Here is a 23,909-nt window from a genome sequence, read left to right on the forward strand (position 1 = left end):
GATTTATTGTAATCTTGAGCATTAATCAATAAAAATATCTTTGCGTTCATTCCGTAGAACAGTTCACATACAAATCAGTTAAAATTTGCCCAAACAAGTATAACGAAGAACCAAACGGTAAAAGTAACGATGACAATTACCACAAAATTTGACAATGAAAATGACAAGAAAAAATATGAAGAATAAAAAAACATGGAATAAAAAACACAAAAACATAGGTCATAGTGATCAATTAAATATGAAAACGAGTTAAATTCATAATGATAAAATTGTTCCATTTTTCTGGTGGTCAAAAAAATTGTTTAGGATATGTGAGGTCATCAGTTTGATTCGCCTCACCTCACCTCAACATCAAGTTAAATTCATGATTTTTTTTATCATATTTGATTTTATAACACAACTGATTTTTATATTTTAAAAAAATGTGTATTTGAAATTTAATTTTTTTCTCAATATTAATTTAAACTTTTTTTATAAAATAATATTTTATTACCGTCATCAGTTATATATAATTTTCATTAAAATATATCAACTAAAACCATGCAAATTCAAAACCTAGTTGTAGTAAAAATGCAAAAAGAACCAAGATGGGCCCCTGAAGTAACACTTGCGTTTTGGATTGGGCCTGTCGTAAGTCCACTAAGCAAGTATGGGACCCACAGTAACATGTGCCGAAGATAGGCCTGGAATCCCCAAGAACAAACCTCCGCCACAAAACTAAAACCCTTGTGCTTGCGTATCGTATAACGACGCCGTATCTACGTATCTCTCTACTTGCTCCAACTTAAAGATTCATCTTCTTCTCTTAAGAGATTACACCTTATCCAACTAAGAGAAACCATTTTTACTCTTTTTTCTTGGTCTCTTGAGTTGTGTTTTGAGCTTCATCTCCTTCAATGGCTTCCTTATCCACCACTTCTCTAAGCTTCAAAGCTCCGTCCACCAGAATCTCTCAGGTGACTCTACAAAACTTCGGGACATGTTACTGTCTGTTTGTTTTATCACTTCGAAACCTCAAACGTTTTACTCAATTATAGTTCATTAACCATCCACATCTTGAGAATTCGCTTTTAGTTTTTTTTTCTTCAAGTTATATTTAAAAGCCATCATGTACATGATGCACATGTGATCATTAGGTGTTGAGGAAAGGCTCAAGTTTCCAGTCTGTGACCTTTGGTCGTTTCACGTCTTCAACTTCAAAGAGCCTTCGTCTTCAAATCAGTTGTGCAGTAAGTATAAAGATTTGCTTAAGCTAAAACTTATATTATATGAGAAATGCCAAAAGTTAATTGTAGTAACGTGTGTGTGAGGATATAGGCGAAAGCAGAGACGGTGCAGAAAGTGAGTGACATTGTAAAGGAGCAATTGGCTTTGACTGCGGACACTCCTCTCACTGCCGAATCCAAGTTCACTGCTCTTGGTGCCGATTCTCTCGACACCGTATGTTATATGCTCTCTCTCTCCCTCTCTTTCATATTTATGCCATGTTAATATTTCCTCTGTTTTCATAACAATGTGATGTTTTAGCCGTTCTGTTTTAAAGTATGGTTACGTACTACTTTTTCAATGCAAACGTTTATGAATATTCATTAGTATTGTGTGGATGAATATGGATGTAGGTGGAAATAGTGATGGCGTTGGAGGAAAAGTTCAACATAAGTGTGGAGGAATCTGATGCTCAAAACATTACGACGATCCAAGAGGCAGCTGATTTGATTGAGGACCTTGTTCAGAAGAAACCTGCGGCCTAAACTTCTTCCACTCTCCCGGTTTGACAAAAAAACCACGGTACATCGAACCGGCTATCTTTTTAATCTGACCTATTCCTGGTCTCAGAGCATTTTGGTATATTAGACCGTTTGTTATTTTACTTTTTTTTTGGAAGCTAAGATTGGATGTTGATGATGAGACAACTTTGGTACGTTGAGATTGATTCTTTGTGGTGATTGGTCTATTATGGCGAATTAATATATAAATGTGTTTTGTACCACTATGACATTGTGCCATCGTTTTGTTAACTCAAATAGAGTGTTTTGGATTATCTTAAAACACCTCCTTTAATATTTTTAAATACTTATAATATGGATATCTCCAAAACTTTGGAGTAATTTGGTACATATTAATATATATATATATATATATTGTTTGAAATAAATGTACTTTGTAAACAAGATTCAAAATTGTATGAATGAAATAAAATGAATCAAATTTTTTGTCTTTAGATTTTTTTGCTGAAAAAGGATCTATGCAAAATCTCCATCTTCTAGGTGGCTGACATTTAGGTTGTTGCTGACAAATGTTTATAAATGATTAGGTAGACAAGTAATCTCTACCTATACCACAGTGACTAAATCAAAAAAAATTTATCGCTTTTGTACCTCTTAATTTAAGCGGAAGAGTATGCAAAAATAAATTATAAAGCGAATAAAAACAGCATATCATGTTATTAAATCTGCGAGTACTCAAATGCATACCTCCAATAGGTTTGATAAATTTCTTTAACTCACTCCATTCACTAATCCATACATTTTCTCATAATTAAGGTTATGTATCTCAAATAATTCGTCATGAAAATATTATTAAATGGATACAAACATTAAAATATTATTTTGGCAAGAGAGCACTTCATGGGAATAATCGATTTGATTTTCCGATCACGGCATGAATCACTTTTCCTTTCGCCGTTTGCAATGAGAGAGAAGAGAGAGAGAGTCGCGATGAAAGAAAGAATAAAATGAGAAAAAAAAAAAAAAACACTTTTAAATTTCTGCGTCAATCAATCAGCGAAGGACACATATCGTTCTTAACGGGTTGTTCAAAATGCTTCCCACAAAACTGATACTCTACACTGTGGACTCAATAATGAGTTTTTTAATTAAATTTGGGGCCCAATTTTGTGAATACTCACCAGTAATGATGTTCTGAGAAATTTGAAAGTTTTGAAAAACATAAAATATTAATACGAAAGTTAAAAAAAAAAAAATGATATGATCATGGTCTACTCATAAATCTGCCATAAATATAATAAATCTAGGCAACAGCAAAAATACATATTGCATTTCAAAATTAAATCAATTACTAAATTATACTTATTTAATAGTATTGTACAAATGGGATTAGTTGAGAGAAACAAAAATTAAAACATCTTACCGGAAAAAAAAAGAAAGAAACAAAGGGGTCCCACGTTCTCTCAACTTCCTCTCCCGCCACCACTCGGTCCACGCGTATCTCTCTGCTCCCTTCTTCTTCTTCCTCTGCAGCTCAATCCAAAAAAAAGTCTTTCCCACCTTGTTGACTCCGTCTTCTTTAAAGAGATGGCGAGGAGACCAGGCAGCTCCGCTTCTTCTTCACCCGCGATGTCTCCGTCGCATCGGCTGAACAGCGGTGGAGGAGGAATCTCAGGCAAAAGCACGCTCCGGAAACAAAACGCCGCTGAGCTGCTCGCGAAGGTTATGGAGAGGCGCGACTATGATTATGATTATGATTACGACGACGATGAAGACGGAGGCGAAGATCTGTACCAGGTACATCTTCCGCCTCTGACTCAGTCTCGCAGACGAGATGATAATAAGCGTATTGGTAAAGGTTCGGTCAACGGGAAAAACGCTCCGGCGAAAAAACCGGTCATACGTCCGCCGCCTAAATTTGACGATGAATCCGACGGTGACGATATTATAATTCCTAAAAAGAATGCTAGGGATCGGAAAGAAGCTCCGGCGAAGAAACCGGTCTTACTTACGCCGCCTAAATTTGACGATGAATCAGACGATGATGAGATTACATCTGATGTTCCCCGTAATCCAGTAGAGATTGTCAGCGGGAAAATAATAGCTCCGGCCGTCGTACTTCCGCCGCCTAAATTTGACGATGAACTCGACGGTGATAAAATTAAAGCTGAAGTACCTCGCTATCCAGTGGAGAGTACTACTGAAAAGAATGGTAAGGGTGCACTCAGGGTTAGAGTTCCGGCGTATTCTCGTCGGAATCCGTTGGAGGAGTTTGAGCAAAACGGAGACGAGAAACTAAATGTTCAATTTGATGTACCAGCAAAACAATCGGAAGCTCAATTAAAGTATAAGAAAAGGTAAAAAAAAATTGGACTTCATATATACAAATTTTTTTTTTTGAAAGTCTTAGCTTCTCTTGCATATGTTGTGTTTGACGAAATTACTGGGACTCGAACGATTAGTTTTAGGTTTCGTCCTGCAGATATTTTATCACAGAATTTTACTGAAGATGATCGAGAAGCTTCAGCCCTGCGTGATGAAGTAGGTGGTTCACAATATACTGGAAAACTAGTTTTGGTTAAATGTTTTTTTGATCTCTCATTTGAAACCAACTCGATCGTTATCATTGCAGTTAGATATGCTTCAAGAAGAGAACGATAATATACTGGATAAGGTCAGTGTGACCTTTCTCTATTTCTAATTTACTTCTTTTGTGTGTGTTTGCTTGCTGCCTTTGCGTACATGATATGTATGTTTCTTGAGTTACAAATGCAGCTTCAGCGCGCTGAAGAAAGACGCGAAGCAGCAGAATCAAGGGCTAAAGAGCTCGAGAAACAGGTGTTTATGATATATCTTGTATAGTTTACTTTTTGTAGAAATGGATGCTTATCTACAATGTTGATGGTTATTTTTAAGCTTGGTATGACTTACAACAGGTTGCTTCTCTAGGTGAAGGAGCAAACTTTGATGTCAAACTCTTGAAGAGGTTTGTTTTTTTTTGTCTTTGTTATATAGCCTTCATTCACTAAATTGGGTTTTCAAAAACTTCATGCTGATCCCTCCAGGAAAGAAGCAGCATTGCGTCAAAGAGAGGTCCGTAGTGCATTCATAATTTTAATGGATGTTGTTTCATTTGTTCTTTGCAATATACATGTCCTTTATTATTCTGCTAGCTTGTCTTGGCTTCTGCTTTGACAATAAAATTATTGAAAGGGAGAACATAAATCTGTTGCAGGCAGCATTAAGGGCTGCTGAACAGAAAAGAGATGGAAGAAGTAAAGAAACTGATGCCCTTAGTTCAGAATTTCAGGTACAATTCTCTGGTGTTTAGTCTATTTAAATTGGTACTAAACAGTATAATGTGCTCTGGACTCTGTTATATAAACTTTTCACCTTGACAAGGAAACAATCATCTCTTCTGTGTTGTGTTATGATCAGAGCTTAAAAGATGAAGCAGACAAGGCCACAGAACAGCTCCATGAGGCTGAAGCTGAAACAAAGTCTCTTCGGACAATGATACATAGAACCATTTTGACTCAAGAAGAAATGGTTTTGCTCACAAACTAAACTAGAATTTTGTACATTTGACGGTTTACCACGCCATCTTTGTTTGATCAACTACAATATTGACCAACCTTGTAGGAGGAAGTTGTTCTAAAGAGATGCTGGCTTGCTCGCTACTGGGAACTAGCTATTCAACATGGTAAGAAACCCCTCTCTCCTAAAGATGCAACCGTTCCATTCTTTGTTGGGTCTTGACCTGCAATGATTTATAATATAATGTAACCTGTTCTTCTCATTTTGGTGCCAAGAGTGCAAAGGGTTTTGAAGATTTCACAAACTGGTCCTGATATGATTACAATGTGTTTCCCATTCGCTGTGTACTTGTCCACTAGGTTGTAATATTCAACTATAAGGTCCCAAACTAGCTGATTAATTATCTCACGGTAGACTTAAGTAGTGGGAGTTGATCAATAACATTACTTGCATTTCTCTTTCGGAAATATTTACTTATGCACCTCATTGGATCACATTTAGGAATATGCGATGATATATCCACATCAAGATATGAACATTGGTCAGCGTCAGCTCCTCTTCCCTTTGAAGTTGTCCTCTCCGCTGCCCAAAAGCCTGAAGACTCATGGCAAACAGGTCTGATCCTCAATAGTCCTCCCAATATTTCCCAAAAAAAAACTAAGCATCTTTATCTAAAGATTCAAAAGTAAAAGGCAATAACATCATCTAACAGGTGGTAGCGATCGCACTTGGAGCAAAGTCGTCAGTAATTTCAGTGATGTCAATGGAGAAGGAAACATAGAGAGTATGCTTGCTGTTGAAGCGGGTTTGCGAGAGATAGCATCCTTGAAGGTTTATGCCCACATTTTTCTAATCTGAATTTGTTGTTTATTAGTAGAATCTGTTGCCCAGAACAAGTAAATATCTCATACATATTGTCATATCATTTCCTGCACATCATAGGTCGAGGATGCTTTAATGCTTGCACTTGCCCGGTATAGACAAACAAGTGTGGTCCGACAAACCGTCAGTGGTAAAAGATATCTAAAACTGATTGGCCACTTATAAATACTGATCATGTAAATGTTATATAACAGACACTCATATCATTTTAATATCCAGATTCCAGGGTGCAAGGGGAATCTAAGTTCTCCGAAGCATTTGGTTAGTCACATCCTTAAAACTGTTTTCGTGACAATCTAGACAAAGTATCATGCATATAAATTTAACAAGCCTCTTAATCCAACTGGTTTGTGTTGTTACAAGAAGGGATTATTGATGAATAGTTTCTTCTGAATTTTGAATGCAGAGTTGAGCGAAGAAGAGCAACAGGATATTCTATTTAAAGAGGTAACTAGCATTAACATCTTTTACCGGGAGAGGCTTTTACTTATTAAGGATCATATATATACATTGACTCAAAACACACATATACATGTTCTAGGCATGGCTGCTGTATTTTTGGAAAAGAGCTAAAATCCACGGAGTGGAAAGTGATATAGCAGAAGAGCGTCTTCAGTTCTGGATCAATCGTCTCGGCCAACAGCCATCTTCACATGATGCAGTTGATGGTATATTACTATTACACTGAAAGTTAAATCAATGGGTTGATTGGAGCTAAGACGACTCTGATTTTTTTGTGGCAGTTGAAAGGGGAATGAGGGAGCTAAGGAAGCTTGGAATAGAACAACAGTTATGGGAGACATCACGTAAGGAACTCATTGACTCCGCCTATCTTCCTTCTCATTCCGTTTCTGACTACTATGATGAGTGACCAGTGACCACCCCTCTAATCTCTTTTTGGCGTCCAATTTCCTACATTCACGACACACACACAAACAAACAAAGGTAATCAAAATCAACAAAATCACTATTTTCTTTTCCACAAAAGGTTAGAAACACAGAAGAAGACTTCAATGTATGTACATGCTTTTGCTTTCAAACTGTTGTGGATATTTTTTGACTTCCATGTTGTTACTTGTATAATATACTCTTCATTACTTTACCTAATACAAGTTGGTTTTTGAAACAAAAATCTACATCCGGTAACAGAGAGAGCAGTCCAGATAAAAAGATGGGTGAAAACGCGTAAGTTTGTAAACTTTGGGGCAAAACACGAAAGTTCGTGTAATAAAAGGTCAGAGACGTTAAAATAAGTAAAGTTTGTAGTGTGACGCATTAAAGTGGGCCCCATGGAAATCGAAACGTGGATCGTCTCCTTCCCTATCTTCTTATCCAGGATAGCCCACTTCTTTCTTCATCACTGGCACTGCAACGGCGCCAAACTCACTTTCGTTGTGGCTTTCCCCTTAAACTTCTTCGATAATGCCGTTTGCTCCGTCCTTGTTGTCAGCGTCTTCCTCAGTCGCTCAGTTTCCTCCCAGATTCCCCAACGCAACTAGGAGGTTCAATGTAACTCCCCGGAGCAGAGCCGCCACCGTCGTCGCGGCATCCGTCACCGACCTGGCCGGCGTCGACAGCACGACAATCGCCGTACTCGGAGGCGGATCCGTAGCAGCACTCGCGGCGATGGTTTCCTTGACGGATCCGGAGAGGAGGCGGAAATTGCAGGCGGAGGAAGTTGGAGGAGGCGACAAGGAGGTTGTGAGGGAGTATTTCAACAGCACCGGGTTCGAGAGGTGGAGGAAGATCTACGGCGATACTGATGAAGTGAATCGCGTACAGAAGGATATCCGACTCGGCCATGCTAAGACGGTGGAGAACACGATGCTTATGCTTACGGAAGATAGATCTTTAGCCGGTGTTACGGTTTGCGACGCCGGTTGCGGAACCGGTTTGCTCTCGATTCCTTTAGCTAAGGAAGGAGCTATCGTCTCTGCTTCCGATATCTCTGCTGCTATGGTTGCCGAAGCTGAGATGAAGGTAAATCCCAATTTCAATCCTGAACTAAGTTCCTCTGCTTGGTGCTATAGAATAGGTGAGTTGCTAGTTTTGGAATTCTGAATCATTGTGATTGGTTTTGGATATGCATAGGCAAAGTCACAACTACCAGTAGGGAATATACCAAGATTTGAAGTGAATGATTTAGAGAGCTTAAGTGGCAAGTATGATACTGTTGTATGCCTCGACGTGCTGATACATTATCCGCAGAACAAAGCAGATGGAATGATTGCGCACCTCGCTTCTTTAGCAGAGAAGAGAGTGATTCTTAGTTTTGCTCCAAAGACGTTTTACTATGATATATTAAAGAGAATTGGTGAGCTTTTCCCTGGGCCATCCAAGGCCACAAGGGCTTATCTACACTCTGAGGCGGATGTGGAAAGAGCTTTGCGTAAGGTCGGCTGGAAAATCAGCAAGAGAGGACTCACTACTACTCAGTTCTACTTTTCTAGGCTTATTGAAGCTGTTCCAATGTAGTAGACCCATTTTGAGTTGAACAAAAAAAGACTAGGTCAGTTTTTTGGAAAACTATTCATATTTATCATTCATTCTTTAACTTGTTCTGGTGTCACTAAGGAACAGTATATGGTGTCATTGTTGATGAACTGAGAGTTGAATGCATGTATGCACCCAGTGTCCAAGATTTTTATATTATAATTATACTAGGTTAAGATTATTTTAACAACTGGTGATCAGGAAGAATGGCGAGTAAAGTCTGTTTTTCTTACTCTCTTCTCCTATATCTGTGGATCCCTTCCTGTTGGTGTAAATTTCAACTTTTTTTCGACCTCTCGAGTTTATTAGAATTTATCATCTTCCATATCTTTCTTTTGGATGCAGAATTCCAATTTGACAATACATGTGAGGGTGGACAGCTTTTACTTTTGGGACTTCTTCAGTAGATCGTAATTGTATAGGACATTCCGAGAAGGATTTTCGTGGAAGACATGCTGATATCCTAAACTCGCCCAAGAGATTCTCATAAACTCTTCCTACACTACTAGGACTGTTTGTACAAACTTGCACTTCTGCAGACCCCCAAAATATTGATTTGGCCAAATGTTAAATGTTGTTTAATATGTAACGACAGCACCTGCGATGAAAAATTGTTTTGTCTTTCTCTATTTTTGTTTTGAGAAAAGTTGTTCTCCAAAGGATTTATCCACAGCGACTAGCTAGCTTTTTGTTGTGCGGTTTATACGTTTCTACACATTCCTGTGAAAAGTGAAATTCAAAAAAGAAAGAAAAATTAAGGATATCGAACATTAGAATAATGAAACAAAAACAAAAAGCTCATAAAACATACATTTCACATAATCATCATAAAAAGAAAAACCAAAATTCAATCCTCAAAACACAAAAATATATGATACACTAACTCTCCACAATTTTCATTAATTTGTTAGCCATCATGCTAGCATTGTGGGTAGAATTGCTTCTTTGTCTTTAGAAGTTCTCTTTGTGGAAGGAGAATCTTGTACTTGTCTTGTGTGTGAATTCCAAAGCTAGATGCCTTAATTCCTTTGTCAATACCGGTGCTCCACAATAGAACACTCCTGCACGTTATATATTCATTCTCAGTTTATATCCTTTTCTTTGTAGTCATTAATTAAATTACAACAACCAAACCATACGCTTACTAGTTCATTTGATCAGGGAGAAGGAGAGCTTACCAACATTAGCGCCAGGGTGGTCCATAGCTATCTGTTTGTAGACGTTCTTCCAATTAGGTCTGGCGAAATGGGACATGACCCTTGTTCCAGCAACAATGTCTAAACCATTCTTGGCATAATTCAGAGACTGGAGCATCCGTATGAGAGCGGAACGAACGTCTCCTTCTTCGTAAACACTAGTGCAATGATTGTGTAGTTCTATGACTTTGCTTGTGTCCCGTTCCGCTATTTCGTTCATGATGTTTTTGAACCAGTCAAATGTGCCCTCCTCCTTTGTTACCCAGTAGAAGTAAGCTCTTCGCGTTTTGAAAGTTTCTTTCTTAACTTGTGGCTTTTGTTGTGATCCTTTCTCCATTTGGCTGAGCTGTTCTTTGGTCTCCGTGTTGTTAATAATGTCCTTGATAATGCTGATCATCGGGGTGGCTCCAATGCCGAGGCCGATCAGCAGAACCACCTCGTACTTCTTGTAGTCTTGAGCTGGTGCGCCGTAGGGACCATCAAGCATGATTTTGGGGTAACTGTGGAAGAAGGGGTCATTGTCATTTCAAAATTAACAACGTTAGATTTTCTTAGGTATACACACACACACATGTCTTTTATGCTTAGTTATATATACTAGATGTAAAGTGTATACGAAGACTAGTCTTAAAATATAATAATATATGAAGAAAAAGAGAATATACTTACCAGGGACTATTTGCACCATGCAATGTGTCTCCGACCGGAGATGGCTTAGACACCTGAGACATGCACACAAAACTGTCTTTCCCCGACTCCAAGACTGATAAAAGTATAAAAGTATATAAGTATATAAGTGTATATATAGGACCTCGGAGAAGACTCCTTGGATAGCCTCTGTCCAATCTCCTAGTGATTTCATATGAACGCTCAGAAAGTCCTCTTGTGGTGTAGAAGTTATTGAAAATGGATGCCTGTAGAGATATGTATAATTTATAAGTTAATAAAATCCACATCCAAATATATTGAAATGGGTTTAGAGTTGTTGACCCATAATTAAGAGTGTTCTTTATTGCGTACCACTCAAACGGTGAGACTGCTGGACAGTTTACAAACATGTATTGACCGCTCATGTATTTGAAATTTTTAGGCTTTGACATTTGCAAAGTCAATACTTTTCCAGGATAAGCCGCTACCTTAAGAACTTTTACTGTCCTGATGCTGGACCTGAATGCTCGTATCAATCTCTCGAATGCATAGAGAGCTACTGGTACGGCCAAGTACATCCACGTCTATAAACAAAACCCCCAAGTTAGTAACGTTTTTTCAACGATTTTGGAAATGTTGAAAACTGAAGTACTCACCGTTTTCTTGTACCATTCCTTACTGAGATACAAGTAGTATCCGTGCAAGACAAGGAGAATGTAGACTATAACGAACAAATGGTGAGTGTACCAGAAGGCATTGAAGCTCGCGATTTTCTTAAGTGGCCCTGGAAGCTTTTTTTCTAGCTTCCCCCGCCTAAACCAAGGCAGAGCCAGTGTAAAAGCAATAGCCATCAAGAGAACCATTACGAGTCCTGTTATTCCTTCTGTTGACTTCACATAATGCAAGTATCTCTTCGGTTGCTCCTCCCCGAAGAACTTTCCGAGAGGCATGTATTCTTCGGGAGTTGCCGCGATTAGCCGTGGAAAATCGCAAGCCAAATGGGCCACGGCGTGTATGACTACTCCTACCGTAATTCCCACCGCTATAACCTGTTTGTTTAGGCGTCAAGTTATTATAAAATTCTTTTATGTGAGTGTTTTAGGTCACATCCTCAGACCGATATATATGGCGATTCCTCAACCACTACACTAGCATAAATGCTTAAAATAACAAGAAATTTGTGTGGTTTTTACCTTATGAAAATTGATGTTGTCATCAAAAGGGACAAAAACACCAAACCTAGTCTTATTTCTAAGCCACGTGATAGTGTTTCTGCATACAGGTAACAAAATCAAGGCCATGTTTAGCTTCAGCGTCTCTGCTGCACCTTTGGCCAAGCACACACAATGCCCCAACACCTCATACACAGCTCGATTCTTGTACTGGATATACTTGTACGCGAAGAGGATGGCCATAATGGTGAGCCATAGCGCGATCACCCAAATTCTTTCCCAGCCATCCAATATGAAATATCTAAGTCGACGATACCATCTCCTCAACGGATTAGGGTCACGCGTAGGCTTGAGACTCTCACTTAACATGTCGCTCAGCTCCTTTCTGTCTTCACTAATTGTGCTTACAGATTGTGTTTCCGCTTGCAGAAGCAATTTCTTCAGACTGTCCACCTGTTTTAATGTCACCACAAAGTTACATATAGAAACTACATATATTGGTTTTCAGATCATCATCATCAAAGTTTACCATGATGTACCCCATATGATCAGGGTCAAGGTCTTCCATTATCATTGCTGCATATTCATCAGTCTTTTTCTGGATAGATGACAAATGGTTGGCAGACGAACTAAGGTTGATGATCTGCCAAACACAAAATGAAATACAGAAAAGAGTATCAACAAATTTAATCTCACGCATCAAGCATTTCTCAAAGACAAATATCAAGATGTTGAATTTTTTTGTATGCGTTTGGTTCATGTATTTGTTTAATTTTCTAAATAAAATTACAAGTTCTACCGTATTTTTGTTTGTATTTAGAATTTACACAATTAATCAGATATCAATGTTTAAACAAGACCTAATAATTAGTCTCAAAAATTGTTACCTCTCTAACTTCGTCTTCTGTCAGTCTACCGTTGGCGTCTTTATCCATCCTGCATTTTCACAAACCCTTTTGGCTCAAACTTTACATCCATCACCATAACTTGTAGAGAACCAGATAAAGGAAACGAAAAGAACAAAATTGAGTATAATGATTGAAAAAAATCACATGTCAAAAAATGTCATAAGCCTGGAATCAAAGTTTTGGTCACTTATTTGTTCCCAAAATTCCTTCAAGTGGTCCATATCAATCACATCCCCTGTCACACCCTGTCTTCTAGCTAATGCATCGAACAATACCAAAGCAAAGTCCTTTGAGTTCATCCCTACAATAAGTCAATATACCTATTAATTAGAACCAAATCATTTCCAAAGTTAATTTGTGATCCAGACCCTAGATTTTACAAATTTTTTTTACCTATGCATTCACCAAATTTTGACCGAAGTAGCAATCCACCAGTAGTGGCTGTGATCTTAAGAAACCGCTTCTCCACGGCACTCCATCCAGCGTCACCGTCGGTCTTACTGATGAACTTGAGCCCTTTCAAGGCCCGACCAGCCGTTGACTTTGAACGGTCCAATCCAGTTGGCTTACTCTCTCCAAAGACAGATGATTTCAAGCGTTTGAGCTTGTTAGTAAGTTTCACCCGACCGTTTCGTTTCTGCATCGTCAGCTCCGTATCTTCCTTCACGCTCGATTCTTCATCCGCCGCCGTGTTTCTAAGGTTTTTCATAGCCAGGTTTTCGTTGGTCAACGGCGATGATCCATTCAACGGAACTACATCGCTGCTCTTCTCAGCCTCTGTGTCTGAGTGATGATGATAGTCCGGTAATCAAAGCTCACTCTCTGCATTGTTACAACCTAAAACCAAACGGGAGCAAAAGAAGAAAAAAGAAATTATGATTAAACGGAATAATTTGTTTCTTGCATCTCAAGTCAATGCTCTGTAAGCAAAAGGAGGGACGATTTAGAAAGTGTGTACTCTAAAAAAAACATCCTCTCTTTAGATCTCTGGGATGTAAGATGATGAGACGACCAAAAATATTCGCATAGTCATTTTTTATATTATAAGAGGCGACGCTCGTCAGACAATCAACAGAACAAACGCACATAATATATTCCACATAATGTAAACAAATTGGGACAAACGTGAAACGTGTATAGACTTACTTAGGCCCACGATTTTGTATTTGCATTTTTGTTTGACTTTTTCATTGGTTGATTAATGAAGACCGAATACCAAATCTCATCAACGACTAAAAAAAAATTCTTACAACATGCATGATTGTCAATTTTTATAAATGCTTCGTTAAATCATTCATCTATCGAAATCAAAAGCTCTAATTCTAAAAACACCAACGTCCAACTAATTCTCGAAAGGGATTTTTTACTTTCCTGATCTTGAACTAATTGTTTCCAAAATCCATACCATGTTACATTAACATTTTCGTTTTACACAGTTCAAGTAACATAATTGTTTTTCAGAATAATATAGTCTACAAAAGAACTTATGTTAAACTTGGTTTTTGGATAGGGAATAATAATATTTTTAAAAATATATACTCAAATAATCATCATCACAATTCACAACATACCTTTTATTTTAGAATTTGTATTTTTAAAAACAAAACACCACAAATTCAATTTTATAAACACAAACATACTCCACAATTGTTTCATTGTGTAGCCCATCATGCGCTTTATCAGCATTGTGCGTATTATCTTTCATTTTCTAAAAGTTCTCATAAGGAAAACTTTGTTCTCGTCTTGTGTGTGAATTTCAAAGCTAGATGTCTTAGTTCCTTTGTCAATGCAGGTACATGCTCCACGATAAAACACTCATACACATTATCTTTAAAAGAATTTCATATCTACCATTATCTTTCTTTTTTTTAATAATAGATTTAGCACTGAACTAATCCGGGGGTGAGCAAGTCATCGATATCATTATTTTGTTTAAAGTAATTAATTAGCTCACCTAATACGTCAATATCAAATCTATATTTTAGACCTCTGTTACAGTGTTACTATAACCTACACCAATGCTTTTGAACATGTGAAACTCAAGTTAATATTCTAATATTTTTCCATGACCTGAATCCAATAGTGCGATGTGAAATCAGCATAGCATGTAAGTTGACGTAAGAGGTTGGTACTTTGATTTATCTATCACTATCAGTAATCTTACTTTCTGAGAAGCAGCCCGAGAAACAAAACCATACGCTTACTGATTGATTTGATGAAGGGGAGAGAGAATTAGGCTTACCAACATTAAAGCCAGGATGATCCATAGCAATCTGTTTGTAGACATTTTCCCAATTAGGTTTGGCGAAGTGGGACATGACCCTTGTCCCAGCGACAATGTCTAAACTACTCTTGGCATGGTTTAGGGACTGAAGCATATGTATGAGGGCTGAACGAACGTCTCCTTCTTCGTAGACGCTGGTGCATGCAATAGTTCATAATGTTCTTGAACCAGTCATATTATCCCTGCTCCCTTGTTACCCAGTAGAAGTAAGCCTTTCGTGTCTTGAATGTTTTGTTCGTACCATGTGGATCATGTTGTGAATTCTTGTCCAGTTGGCTGAGTTGGACATGTTCCTTGGCCGTTGATAATATCCTTGATAATGCTGATCATCGGAGTGGTCCCAATCCCAAGTCCGACCAGCAGAATTAACCACCTCGTACTTCTTGTAGTCTTGTGCTGGTGCGCCGTAGGGATCATCAATCTTGATTCTCGGGAAACTGTACGTGGAAGAACAGGTCATTGCCATTTCAAAAATTAAAACATTAATTCGCTTTTCTTATGCAAGGAGCTTTTAATAGAGTACATAAACCAAATTTAAAGATAATCATGTCACAACAACTTAACAAGCTTTTTAATTTAATAGTCGTGGTTTATTTAAGAAAAGCCATTGCAACTTGGAATTCAAGACTTCGCTAACAAAACACAAAAAAAAAAACCAAACAGAAAACAAAGCTGTACGTACCAACATGATTATGTTAATCGAGTTATGTTTCCTAGTGGACACTAAACTGAATAAAACACGTATCCTCACCTCATGGGAGGACCCATCTATGGAGAAAGGGGTCACATGCAGCCAGTTACAACTTTTCTTTTTAAATTAAATGTTAAATTATATTAAAAAAAATAAACGTTTTATAAAGCTTGCGGTGAAACCTTTGTTAAAGTTTGTAAAAGACTCTTAAAAACAATAAAAAAAAATTTAGTAAAATTTTGCAGCAAACCACCTTTGGATGCATGTTCCTTCCCTATCCCCAATGATACTGAGCCTGTTTATGATATTTTTATCAATGAATTGTATTAGCCTCGCCTCCGTAGTAGGTTGCTCGCCATGACGCCGTGCATTCCTCTCCAGCCAGATAGAATGTAAAGAGTTTTGAAAAACATAGCCAATGATAAGCTTAGTGGTCTTGTCAAGGTCTTCGCCTCCAAGTAATACCATAATCTCTTGCCAATTGGTATGATACTTGTTCAGAAGAAACTTCTTTACTAGGTCTCCCAGATATGTTGTGAGTAGGGACATTGAAAAAAGAGATGCGCAGTAGTTTCCAATGGATAGCTACAAAAAACATAACTAGGGTTAGCACCATTATTCTAGTTTGTCACCCGTTGTAATTATGTTCTTTACTAGTAGCCAAGTGATAAAAGCAAACTTAGGAGTAACATAATGAAACCATATCACTTTTGAGTTTTGAAGCCTCCAGAATTGGATGAGGAATTCGGATGAAGGACCAAGTGTCCTTGGTGCTAAATTTTTTGCAATAGTGATCATTTCTTCTTTTCCAGAAATTAGATAGTTTGCAATCTGACTAGTAGCCAGTTAAAACTTAAAACACATCTTTCCTTTTCTTCCATTTTTTCTGGTTAAATCCTTATTTCGTTGTTCAAAGGATATAATATTTGTTTTTGACATCTTTCAGATTTATATATTATGTAGAGATTTCAAATGAAAAAGAAATTAGATAGTTTATTTAGTTTTTTTTGAAATAGAAAATATTGGATAGTTTGACAAAATTCTTTCCTTTGACTTTCTTGATAGCAGTTGCGGTTTCCTTTTTTTGTCGAGTTGTTTATTAGTAATTTACTGCTTTATATTTGAGACAATCAGTAAATTAAACTTGATATTTCCTAACCCAATTTAATTACATACTACGTTTGAGACAATCAACTAATTAATTTATTTACGTTTTGGTATAAAGGTTAGAATATCCTTACTCGGGATTATTTGCACCATGCAACATGTCTACGACCGGAGTTGGGTTAGACAAAATAACATATGTCGCTTGCTTCTCAATCTATTTTTCAGCGACTTAGGCTTATAAAGTATCTAATTTTTCAGGGTTTTGTAAGTAAAATAGACCTCGGTCTCATTAAAGGAGTTTTTAGTCTAAAACATGTAGAAGTAGATGTTTAATGATGTTTAATGATGTTTTACATGTTTTAGAGTTTTATAGGTTCAATTGTGTAGAAGTAGATGTTTAATGATGTTTTAGATTAAAAATAAACAAAACTATGTGTGCACAATTCTAAAACATTCATATATAAAAAAACAAAAAAAAACCTGAAAGACTATTACAACGTGTAAAAACGTAAGCTATACTATTCCAAAGGTATGAGACATGTCGGCCTACTTGAGCTTATATTTTTCCTGTTTTGGCCGTTTTGTTAACTCCTCAAGACCTTAACTAACAATTATTGTCTATGCCATTCACTTTTACTCTGTAGTCTCTAACAAACATTTACAATATCTACATTTTCCCCTAATTATACAATAATATATATAATGATACCGTAATACCTCACCACAATTTCAAAGTTACTAAAATTGATTTATTATTTACAAATTACAAACCCATAAAAGATAATTTGACACCTAATGTTTTCAAATATCTCTACAACCCCAAAATATCTAAAACTTGTAGGTAGATACACAAATGAGATAAATAAAAACAGAGTCCATTAGTGTATTAGACATTTTTTGAAAAGTAATTGGAAAAATAGACAGTTAAAATACACAACTGCTACTCTTTTAAAATTCGATATCAACTGTAATTCGATCGTCTCTTTTTTTTCCTTTGCTTGGATCCTTTTGTTAATTAGTCGACTGTTCAAATTGTCTAAATCTCCAAGTGAGTGCATGTCTTGTATTGTATGTATATCCATCGGACATGACAATGTCGATGGTCAATAAGAACAGCTTCATATATGACTATATTTACTATAGTATAGTGGCTAAAATTAATTCCAATAATCCAGCAAAGTCATCATAAATCAAAGTCAACTACATTCTAATTAGTTCTTTCGCACTATCAAATCCATGCTTACATTATGGAAAAAAAAAAATAGAAGAGAAGGAACAATAAAAATTCTCAACTTGCTAATTCAATTTGTGTTGTACATTGTACATATTCAAGTTGAGACGACTTCACAATGATCCACAAAAAAAAAAGTCTTCACGAACGAATACATAAAAGCCTGAAGTCGTCTCTTTACTCAGCATTTTCTTCTTTACCTTCTTGGCATCTTCTTCTTCTTAAGTTCCAATGCATACTTGTAATAACAAATCCCTTGATCATTGATGATTTGGCCCCGCGCATCATAAACCGAAAAGCTTTAATCTGCAACTTATAAGGTGGAAACTAGAAATCCCGAGAAAATATAAAGGAGTTTTGGGATATATTAAAGAAAAAGAATGTTGTTGCTCGTGGACTGCTCCAGTTGTCGTACGCCGCTTCACCTCCCTCCCGGGGCCACCCGAATCCGCTGCTCCATTTGCCACGCCTTCACTCTCATCGCTCCCGAGCCCCGTCTCCTATCTCACGCGCCGGCTACCCCTCTTCCTTTTCCCAACTCATCTCTTATACCTCCTCAACCATCCTCTCACATCTACCCGCCACCAGCACCCTCTCCGTTTAACCACGCGCCGCTTGCACCTTCTCCGTTTAGTCACGCGCCGTCTCCACCGTCTCCGTTCAACCACGCGCCTCTAGCACCCTCTTCGTTTAGCCACGCGTCTCCGTACACTCACGTGCCGTCGGAACCGTTGCCGTTCAACCACGCGCCTCCAGCATCGTATCCGTTCACTCATGCGGCCCCGGCACCGTCTCCATACAATCACGCGCCGTCGGGTCCCCCGCCGCCGGTACACGGACAGAAGCGAGCGGTGATCGTGGGGGTTTCTTATAAGAATACAAAGGACGAACTGAAAGGATGTATCAATGACGCAAAGTGCATGAAGTTCATGTTGATGAAGCGTTTCCACTTCCCTGAATCTTGCATTCTTATGCTCAACGGTATATTATTATATTTTCCCTACACCTTTCACATTCATATTTTCATATGATTTTATTATAGTTAAAAGTTGTCAAAAAAATGTTGTACGTAGAAGAAGAAGAGGACCCATTGAGATTGCCAACGAAGAACAACATAACAATGGCGATGCATTGGCTAGTTCTAAGCTGCAAACCAGGAGATTCCCTCGTTTTCCATTTCTCCGGTCACGGAAACAACCAGATGGACCACAACGGCGACGAGATCGACGGCTTTGACGAGACTCTTCTCCCGGTGGATCACAGGACTTCAGGTGTCATCGTGGATGACGAGATCAATGCTACAATCGTACGGCCTCTCCCTTATGGAGTCAAGCTCCACGCCATCATTGACGCTTGTCATAGTGGTACCGTCTTGGACCTGCCCTATCTTTGTAGAATGGACAGGTACGATATCTATAAGTCTTGTTTTGTGGTTTAATGTGTTTTTGTGTTAGTCACAATATATTTACTTTTCTTCTTGGTGTTGCGTTTCCAATTTACATAATTATATGATCAAAACATGTAGCATGCATGTAGAAGTAAATGTTAATAAACCAATGGAGCCATGTATTAAATGTATGCCCTATAACAAATAAATTAACACAAAACAGGAACTGTCTATGTGTAGCTCCCTACACTAACCCTTTTTCTTGATCCTTCATTTGTTAGGCTTGGAAACTACGAATGGGAGGACCATCGACCTCCATCAGGAATATGGAAAGGTACGAGTGGCGGTGAAATCTTCTCCTTCACGGGCTGCGATGATGACCAGACCTCTGCTGACACTCCGGTACATTTCCGCCTGTTCGCAATATTTATATAACTTCTCTAGATTTCAAACAACTTTTGATAGTATTGGTAAACAAATTCCACAAAACGTAAAATCATCCATATTTTATCTTTTCACCGTGATGTTATATAGTAGCTACTCTAAAAGCTTTCATCAAAAAGAAACTTGTGTGCATTACAGCAATTGTCAGGGAGTGCGTGGACTGGGGCAATGACGTATGCATTCATTCAGGCCATAGAACGTGGTCATGGGACTACTTATGGGTCCTTGCTGAATGCGATGAGATCAACGGTTCACGAGATCTTTGACAAAAAGAAAGGTAGAGAGCTTGTGGAAGTGGAAGGCGGTGATTTTCTCACTACTCTTCTTGGTTTGCTCATCTTAGGCGCTGTTCCTTCTGATGAGGAAGAAGAAGTAAACCAAGCCCCTCAAAAAACTCAGGTAATCCATTCATCTACGCATTACTTTGATAAAATGGTTTCCATAGCAAGGTTAATGTTAATTAAATTGCAATAATTGGCATATTGGATTGGTACCGCAGGAACCACAGTTGAGCGCTAACGAGGCATTTGATGTGTATGGGAAGACGTTCTCTTTATAACATGGCATGAAATGGAAGAGTATAGAAATGTCAGAAAATCAATTAAATTCTTTATTGAGTGAATGATACATGGGACATGATCATTATATATTTAAATCGGCCTTAATTATGAAGTGAAAATAATAGTTTTGAGACTTCATCTTTCAAAAATACCATCAAGTTAAATACTAATACTGGCGTATGGTGTTCCCCATCCTAATTCCTAAGTTAAATGAAATCAGACTAACAAAACACACGGATATGGTGTATAATTTTTCCTCTCAAAACCGAGATTTCTTTGTTTCAAATGGACTTTGCTTGAACTTACACGCAGGCTCGTCATCATTGTAAGTACTGTAAATTTTTCATAATAGTATTCATTTCTCTCGATTCCTATATTTTCAACACAAAAAAAACATCATACTATATCCTCACTATGTTCATATAGATGTGAAAACCATAATAATTTCAGACTATTCTACAGAATTCTAGAAAATAGATAAGATAGGCCTAATTAATATGAGTTTGGTCAAAAAAACGAATGTTTGAAATTAACATAGTTCAACTCAATAAACTTGTACATAACGTTGTATAATTGTATTTATATAAAAATAATTTGTAAAATATTATTAAAATGATGTCCATAATTTTTTTTATCCAATTATGACGACACAATGAGTCAATAGGAGCCACGAAGAGAGAAACAAAAAATGTACTGCAAAAAGATAATGATAGTACAAACGATACGTCGTACTGCCACATGTACGACGCAACTCAATTACCAAAAAGCAGAGCCATCCATAAAACTCAAAACACACACAGATTCCACTGGCGTGTGCTCTCCTCACTTGTCCTTGCAACTAGAGGTACTCATTCTATCTCTCATCTACTCTTTTTTTTAGTTCCTGTTCGAGTTTTTGTGATCTCTTACTCTTTTTTTTGTCCAACAAATCTCTTGCTCTTCTACATAGAAATTTCATTTTTATTTGCTTGGTCTTCCGAAAACATACAAAGTTCAAACGCATGTATACATTCTTATGTGTTTTGTAAGAATTATTGATTTTTTTTTTTTAGGTGCATCTTGTTAATCGATGTTATGTTGTTTTTAATGTGTAGCTTCAATCTCAAAGTATGGCTGCTTCAACTGCTGTTACCGCAAACTATGTCCTCAAGCCACCTCCATACGCTCTGGTATGCATGATTTTATTGATATGTTTCTTCCAACCGATTGCAATTTTTGGCAAATGTCATTTTGTTTATGGTTGGATTATAATATTGCTTCCTACCTACTAGATGATATAAGTTGTTATGCACAAAGTAGCCTTCATTAATACCTTTTATCCTCTCGTCAAAGGCGTTACAAATGAAGTTTCATCAGCTATTATTATTAACACAAAACCAAAAGCAACAATGCGTTACAAATTAAATGAACTCCTCTAATTTCACCATATATTAATTTGTGGTTAGTGTTTTTTTTTTCCGAAAATTCGTGGGATAATAAACCACTATATAGGATGGGAAATTTGTATCAATATTTTTTGGGTTCATTTATTTTTAAAATATGCTGATTTTTATATTGAGTGAGAGTGAGAGAGCAATTTTGATGAAATGCTACGTGGTATAATAATTGGAAAGGATGCTTTGGAGCCGCATATGAGCAAACAAACTCTGGAGTTTCACTGGGGAAAGCATCACAGGGCTTACGTGGACAACCTCAAGAAGCAGGTTCTTGGAACCGAGCTTGAAGGCAAACCCTTAGACCACATTATCAACAAAACCTACAACAATGGCGATCTCCTCCCTGCTTTCAACAACGCTGCTCAGGTCATTACGAACCCTTTTTTTTTTGTTTGATCTTTTAAATTGTGTATGATTGTTTAGCTGAACCTGAATGGTTGTGTTTATAGGCGTGGAACCACGAGTTCTTCTGGGAATCAATGAAACCTAATGGTGGAGGAAAGCCATCAGGAGAGCTTCTTGCTCTGCTTGAAAGAGATTTCACTTCTTATGAGAAGTTCTATGAAGAGTTCAATGCTGCTGCGGCCACTCAGTTTGGAGCTGGCTGGGCCTGGCTTGCTTGTAAGTGTTTCAAATATAAGAGCCGTACCCGTACGTAGATACTACTTTACCTTCTTCCTTACTCTTATCTCTCTGCTTTAATTTCAGATGCAAATGACAAACTCAAAGTAGTGAAAACTCCAAATGCTGTGAATCCCCTTGTGCTTGGCTCTTTCGTAAGTTTTTTCATGAAAGAACTTGAATACACAATTTAGTTAGATTAGAGATCACTTAACTTAATCTTAATCTTGGCTGTGATTTCTTGCAGCCCTTGCTTACCATTGATGTCTGGGAGGTAAGTAAACACTTTTTCGTCCCAGTGTTTGTCCTAAGACCTATTTTTCTGACAAGTTTGTTGATTTTTTTGTCTTCCCTTTGGATACATGGAACAGCATGCTTACTATCTCGACTTCCAGGTAACAACAGCTTATTCACAAACACAACAAAACCGTTTTCTTCATCGGTTTATTTGTTTTGTTGATTGTTGGAATCTTATTTGTATAACGAGCAGAACCGGAGACCAGATTACATAAAGACATTCATGAACAATCTTGTGTCTTGGGAAGCTGTCAGTGCCAGACTTGAGGCCGCAAAAACTGCTTCTTCCTCTTCCGCTTAAGCAGAGTTCTGAACAATATGACTTCAATGAATTCTGCATTATTGAAGTTTCTTAATAAAGTATTGGTCAATGTAATAAGGACGCAGCTTTGTTGTATGTGTGACAGAGTCTTTCATGTAGAATTTGCACCTGTGCAATGAACAATTACAATGCTCTTTTTGTGGTATTTTTGGATGTGTTTGAGTTAAGTTTTCATTGTCTGTTTCAAGGGCCTTACATGGGTCAGAGGTTGCTCTGTGGCTCTCTCCCTATCCATCATGTAAGCATTATTTATTCCTGATAGGTTGGCTGAAACGGTTAATCCTGTGTATTTCGGTTGTTTTCAATTTCACATCGAATCCGATTATAGAAATTAGAAACGTTAGAGTAAACACATGAAATATTCAAAGTGTTTTCTTGTAGACAATGAAAACTTAACTCAAAACACATCCAAAAATACAACTGCGGACGAGAGAAGCTGAGATTTTGCTGCTGTGTCTGGAAATTGTATCTAATGGGTTGATGACTACTGAAATTGGAATACGCACGAGTCGCTTGAGGAACATATCCACCGTTCGCGGAGGCGCGTAAAGACCACGAGCCGTCGCTGTTCCCTTGCATGCATTGGTAGGCCTCGGAAATAGCGACCAAAAAAAAAGTATCGGCGAAGAAGAAGGGTTTAAGCTCTGGTCTTAGTTCATTCGGAGGGTTTAAGGTTTAAGCCGAAACGTACCGGTTTTTAATTTAGCATCTGATAACTTAACCGGTACTGGTCAATACAATTAAACAAAATAAACAGTCCAATTTAATTAAATTGGTTCACAAACATGACCAGAGAAAATATTTGACCGTATTTGAACCGCATGGGGCAAGTAAACCATATTATTCGTGAATGAAAACACACCGTTCAACCGTTACCTATAATACCATTCGTAATTTTTTGCGAGGTTAGTATTCGTTAAGGCTCCACCACAGCATTGAGTCATTGACACATACATTGAATAAGCT

At 37.6% G+C, this 23,909-nt stretch overlaps 6 protein-coding genes and 1 pseudogene across 8 annotated transcripts; 5 read left to right on the forward strand and 2 right to left on the reverse strand.

The window, feature by feature from the left end:
- Window positions 1-696: 696 nt before the first annotated feature.
- On the forward strand, window positions 697-1,990 carry LOC104722463 (acyl carrier protein 4, chloroplastic). The gene is made up of 4 exons (XM_010440627.3): window positions 697-956; window positions 1,137-1,229; window positions 1,318-1,440; window positions 1,620-1,990. Exons 1-4 carry the CDS (start codon window positions 897-899, stop codon window positions 1,749-1,751), a joined length of 408 nt encoding a protein of 135 aa, XP_010438929.1. The 5' UTR covers window positions 697-896; the 3' UTR covers window positions 1,752-1,990.
- Window positions 1,991-3,122: 1,132 nt separating this feature from the next.
- LOC104722466 (coiled-coil domain-containing protein SCD2) lies at window positions 3,123-7,278 on the forward strand. Of its 2 annotated transcripts, none has more exons than XM_087474143.1 (16): window positions 3,123-4,084; window positions 4,190-4,268; window positions 4,360-4,401; window positions 4,503-4,565; window positions 4,664-4,713; window positions 4,793-4,820; window positions 4,963-5,037; window positions 5,166-5,276; window positions 5,370-5,430; window positions 5,766-5,879; window positions 5,977-6,095; window positions 6,207-6,276; window positions 6,366-6,407; window positions 6,553-6,593; window positions 6,688-6,814; window positions 6,890-7,278. In XM_087474143.1, exons 1-16 carry the CDS (start codon window positions 3,315-3,317, stop codon window positions 7,015-7,017), a joined length of 1,920 nt encoding a protein of 639 aa, XP_087330269.1. In that variant the 5' UTR covers window positions 3,123-3,314; the 3' UTR covers window positions 7,018-7,278. The 2 variants fall into 2 exon arrangements, with proteins under 2 accessions (XP_087330269.1, XP_087330270.1); XM_087474144.1 differs by having other exon boundaries at window positions 4,004-4,084; window positions 4,210-4,268.
- Window positions 7,279-7,412: 134 nt separating this feature from the next.
- On the forward strand, window positions 7,413-9,298 carry LOC104722465 (magnesium protoporphyrin IX methyltransferase, chloroplastic). Its single transcript, XM_010440629.3, has 3 exons — window positions 7,413-8,126; window positions 8,238-8,655; window positions 8,985-9,298. The coding sequence occupies exons 1-2, from the start codon at window positions 7,569-7,571 to the stop codon at window positions 8,619-8,621; spliced, it is 942 nt and encodes a 313-aa protein (XP_010438931.1). The 5' UTR covers window positions 7,413-7,568; the 3' UTR covers window positions 8,622-8,655; window positions 8,985-9,298.
- Window positions 9,299-9,362: 64 nt separating this feature from the next.
- LOC104727764 (putative respiratory burst oxidase homolog protein G) lies at window positions 9,363-13,641 on the reverse strand. The gene is made up of 12 exons (XM_087474142.1): window positions 13,522-13,641; window positions 12,957-13,400; window positions 12,708-12,864; window positions 12,543-12,591; window positions 12,185-12,298; window positions 11,677-12,108; window positions 11,140-11,532; window positions 10,856-11,067; window positions 10,647-10,749; window positions 10,505-10,557; window positions 9,818-10,335; window positions 9,363-9,700 (listed from the first exon to the last, which is right to left on the reverse strand). Exons 2-12 carry the CDS (start codon window positions 13,270-13,272, stop codon window positions 9,591-9,593), a joined length of 2,457 nt encoding a protein of 818 aa, XP_087330268.1. The 5' UTR covers window positions 13,273-13,400; window positions 13,522-13,641; the 3' UTR covers window positions 9,363-9,590.
- Window positions 13,642-14,281: 640 nt separating this feature from the next.
- On the reverse strand, window positions 14,282-15,177 carry LOC147933741 (putative respiratory burst oxidase homolog protein G pseudogene; annotated as a pseudogene).
- A 2,778-nt stretch (window positions 15,178-17,955) lies between these two features.
- On the forward strand, window positions 17,956-20,400 carry LOC104722468 (metacaspase-2-like). The gene is made up of 5 exons (XM_010440634.2): window positions 17,956-18,857; window positions 18,950-19,280; window positions 19,545-19,665; window positions 19,846-20,106; window positions 20,207-20,400. Exons 1-5 carry the CDS (start codon window positions 18,257-18,259, stop codon window positions 20,264-20,266), a joined length of 1,374 nt encoding a protein of 457 aa, XP_010438936.2. The 5' UTR covers window positions 17,956-18,256; the 3' UTR covers window positions 20,267-20,400.
- A 558-nt stretch (window positions 20,401-20,958) lies between these two features.
- Window positions 20,959-23,088, forward strand: LOC104722469 (superoxide dismutase [Fe] 1, chloroplastic-like). Of its 2 annotated transcripts, none has more exons than XM_010440636.3 (8): window positions 20,959-21,111; window positions 21,362-21,436; window positions 21,881-22,069; window positions 22,153-22,324; window positions 22,412-22,479; window positions 22,572-22,598; window positions 22,696-22,719; window positions 22,815-23,088. In XM_010440636.3, exons 1-8 carry the CDS (start codon window positions 20,974-20,976, stop codon window positions 22,920-22,922), a joined length of 801 nt encoding a protein of 266 aa, XP_010438938.3. In that variant the 5' UTR covers window positions 20,959-20,973; the 3' UTR covers window positions 22,923-23,088. The 2 variants fall into 2 exon arrangements, with proteins under 2 accessions (XP_010438938.3, XP_087330271.1); XM_087474145.1 differs by having other exon boundaries at window positions 21,075-21,270.
- Window positions 23,089-23,909: the final 821 nt, after the last annotated feature.

Source organism: Camelina sativa, chromosome 11 (assembly GCF_030686135.1).
Source record: "Camelina sativa cultivar CO46 ecotype springtype chromosome 11, ASM3068613v1".
Classification (NCBI taxonomy): domain Eukaryota; kingdom Viridiplantae; phylum Streptophyta; class Magnoliopsida; order Brassicales; family Brassicaceae; genus Camelina; species Camelina sativa.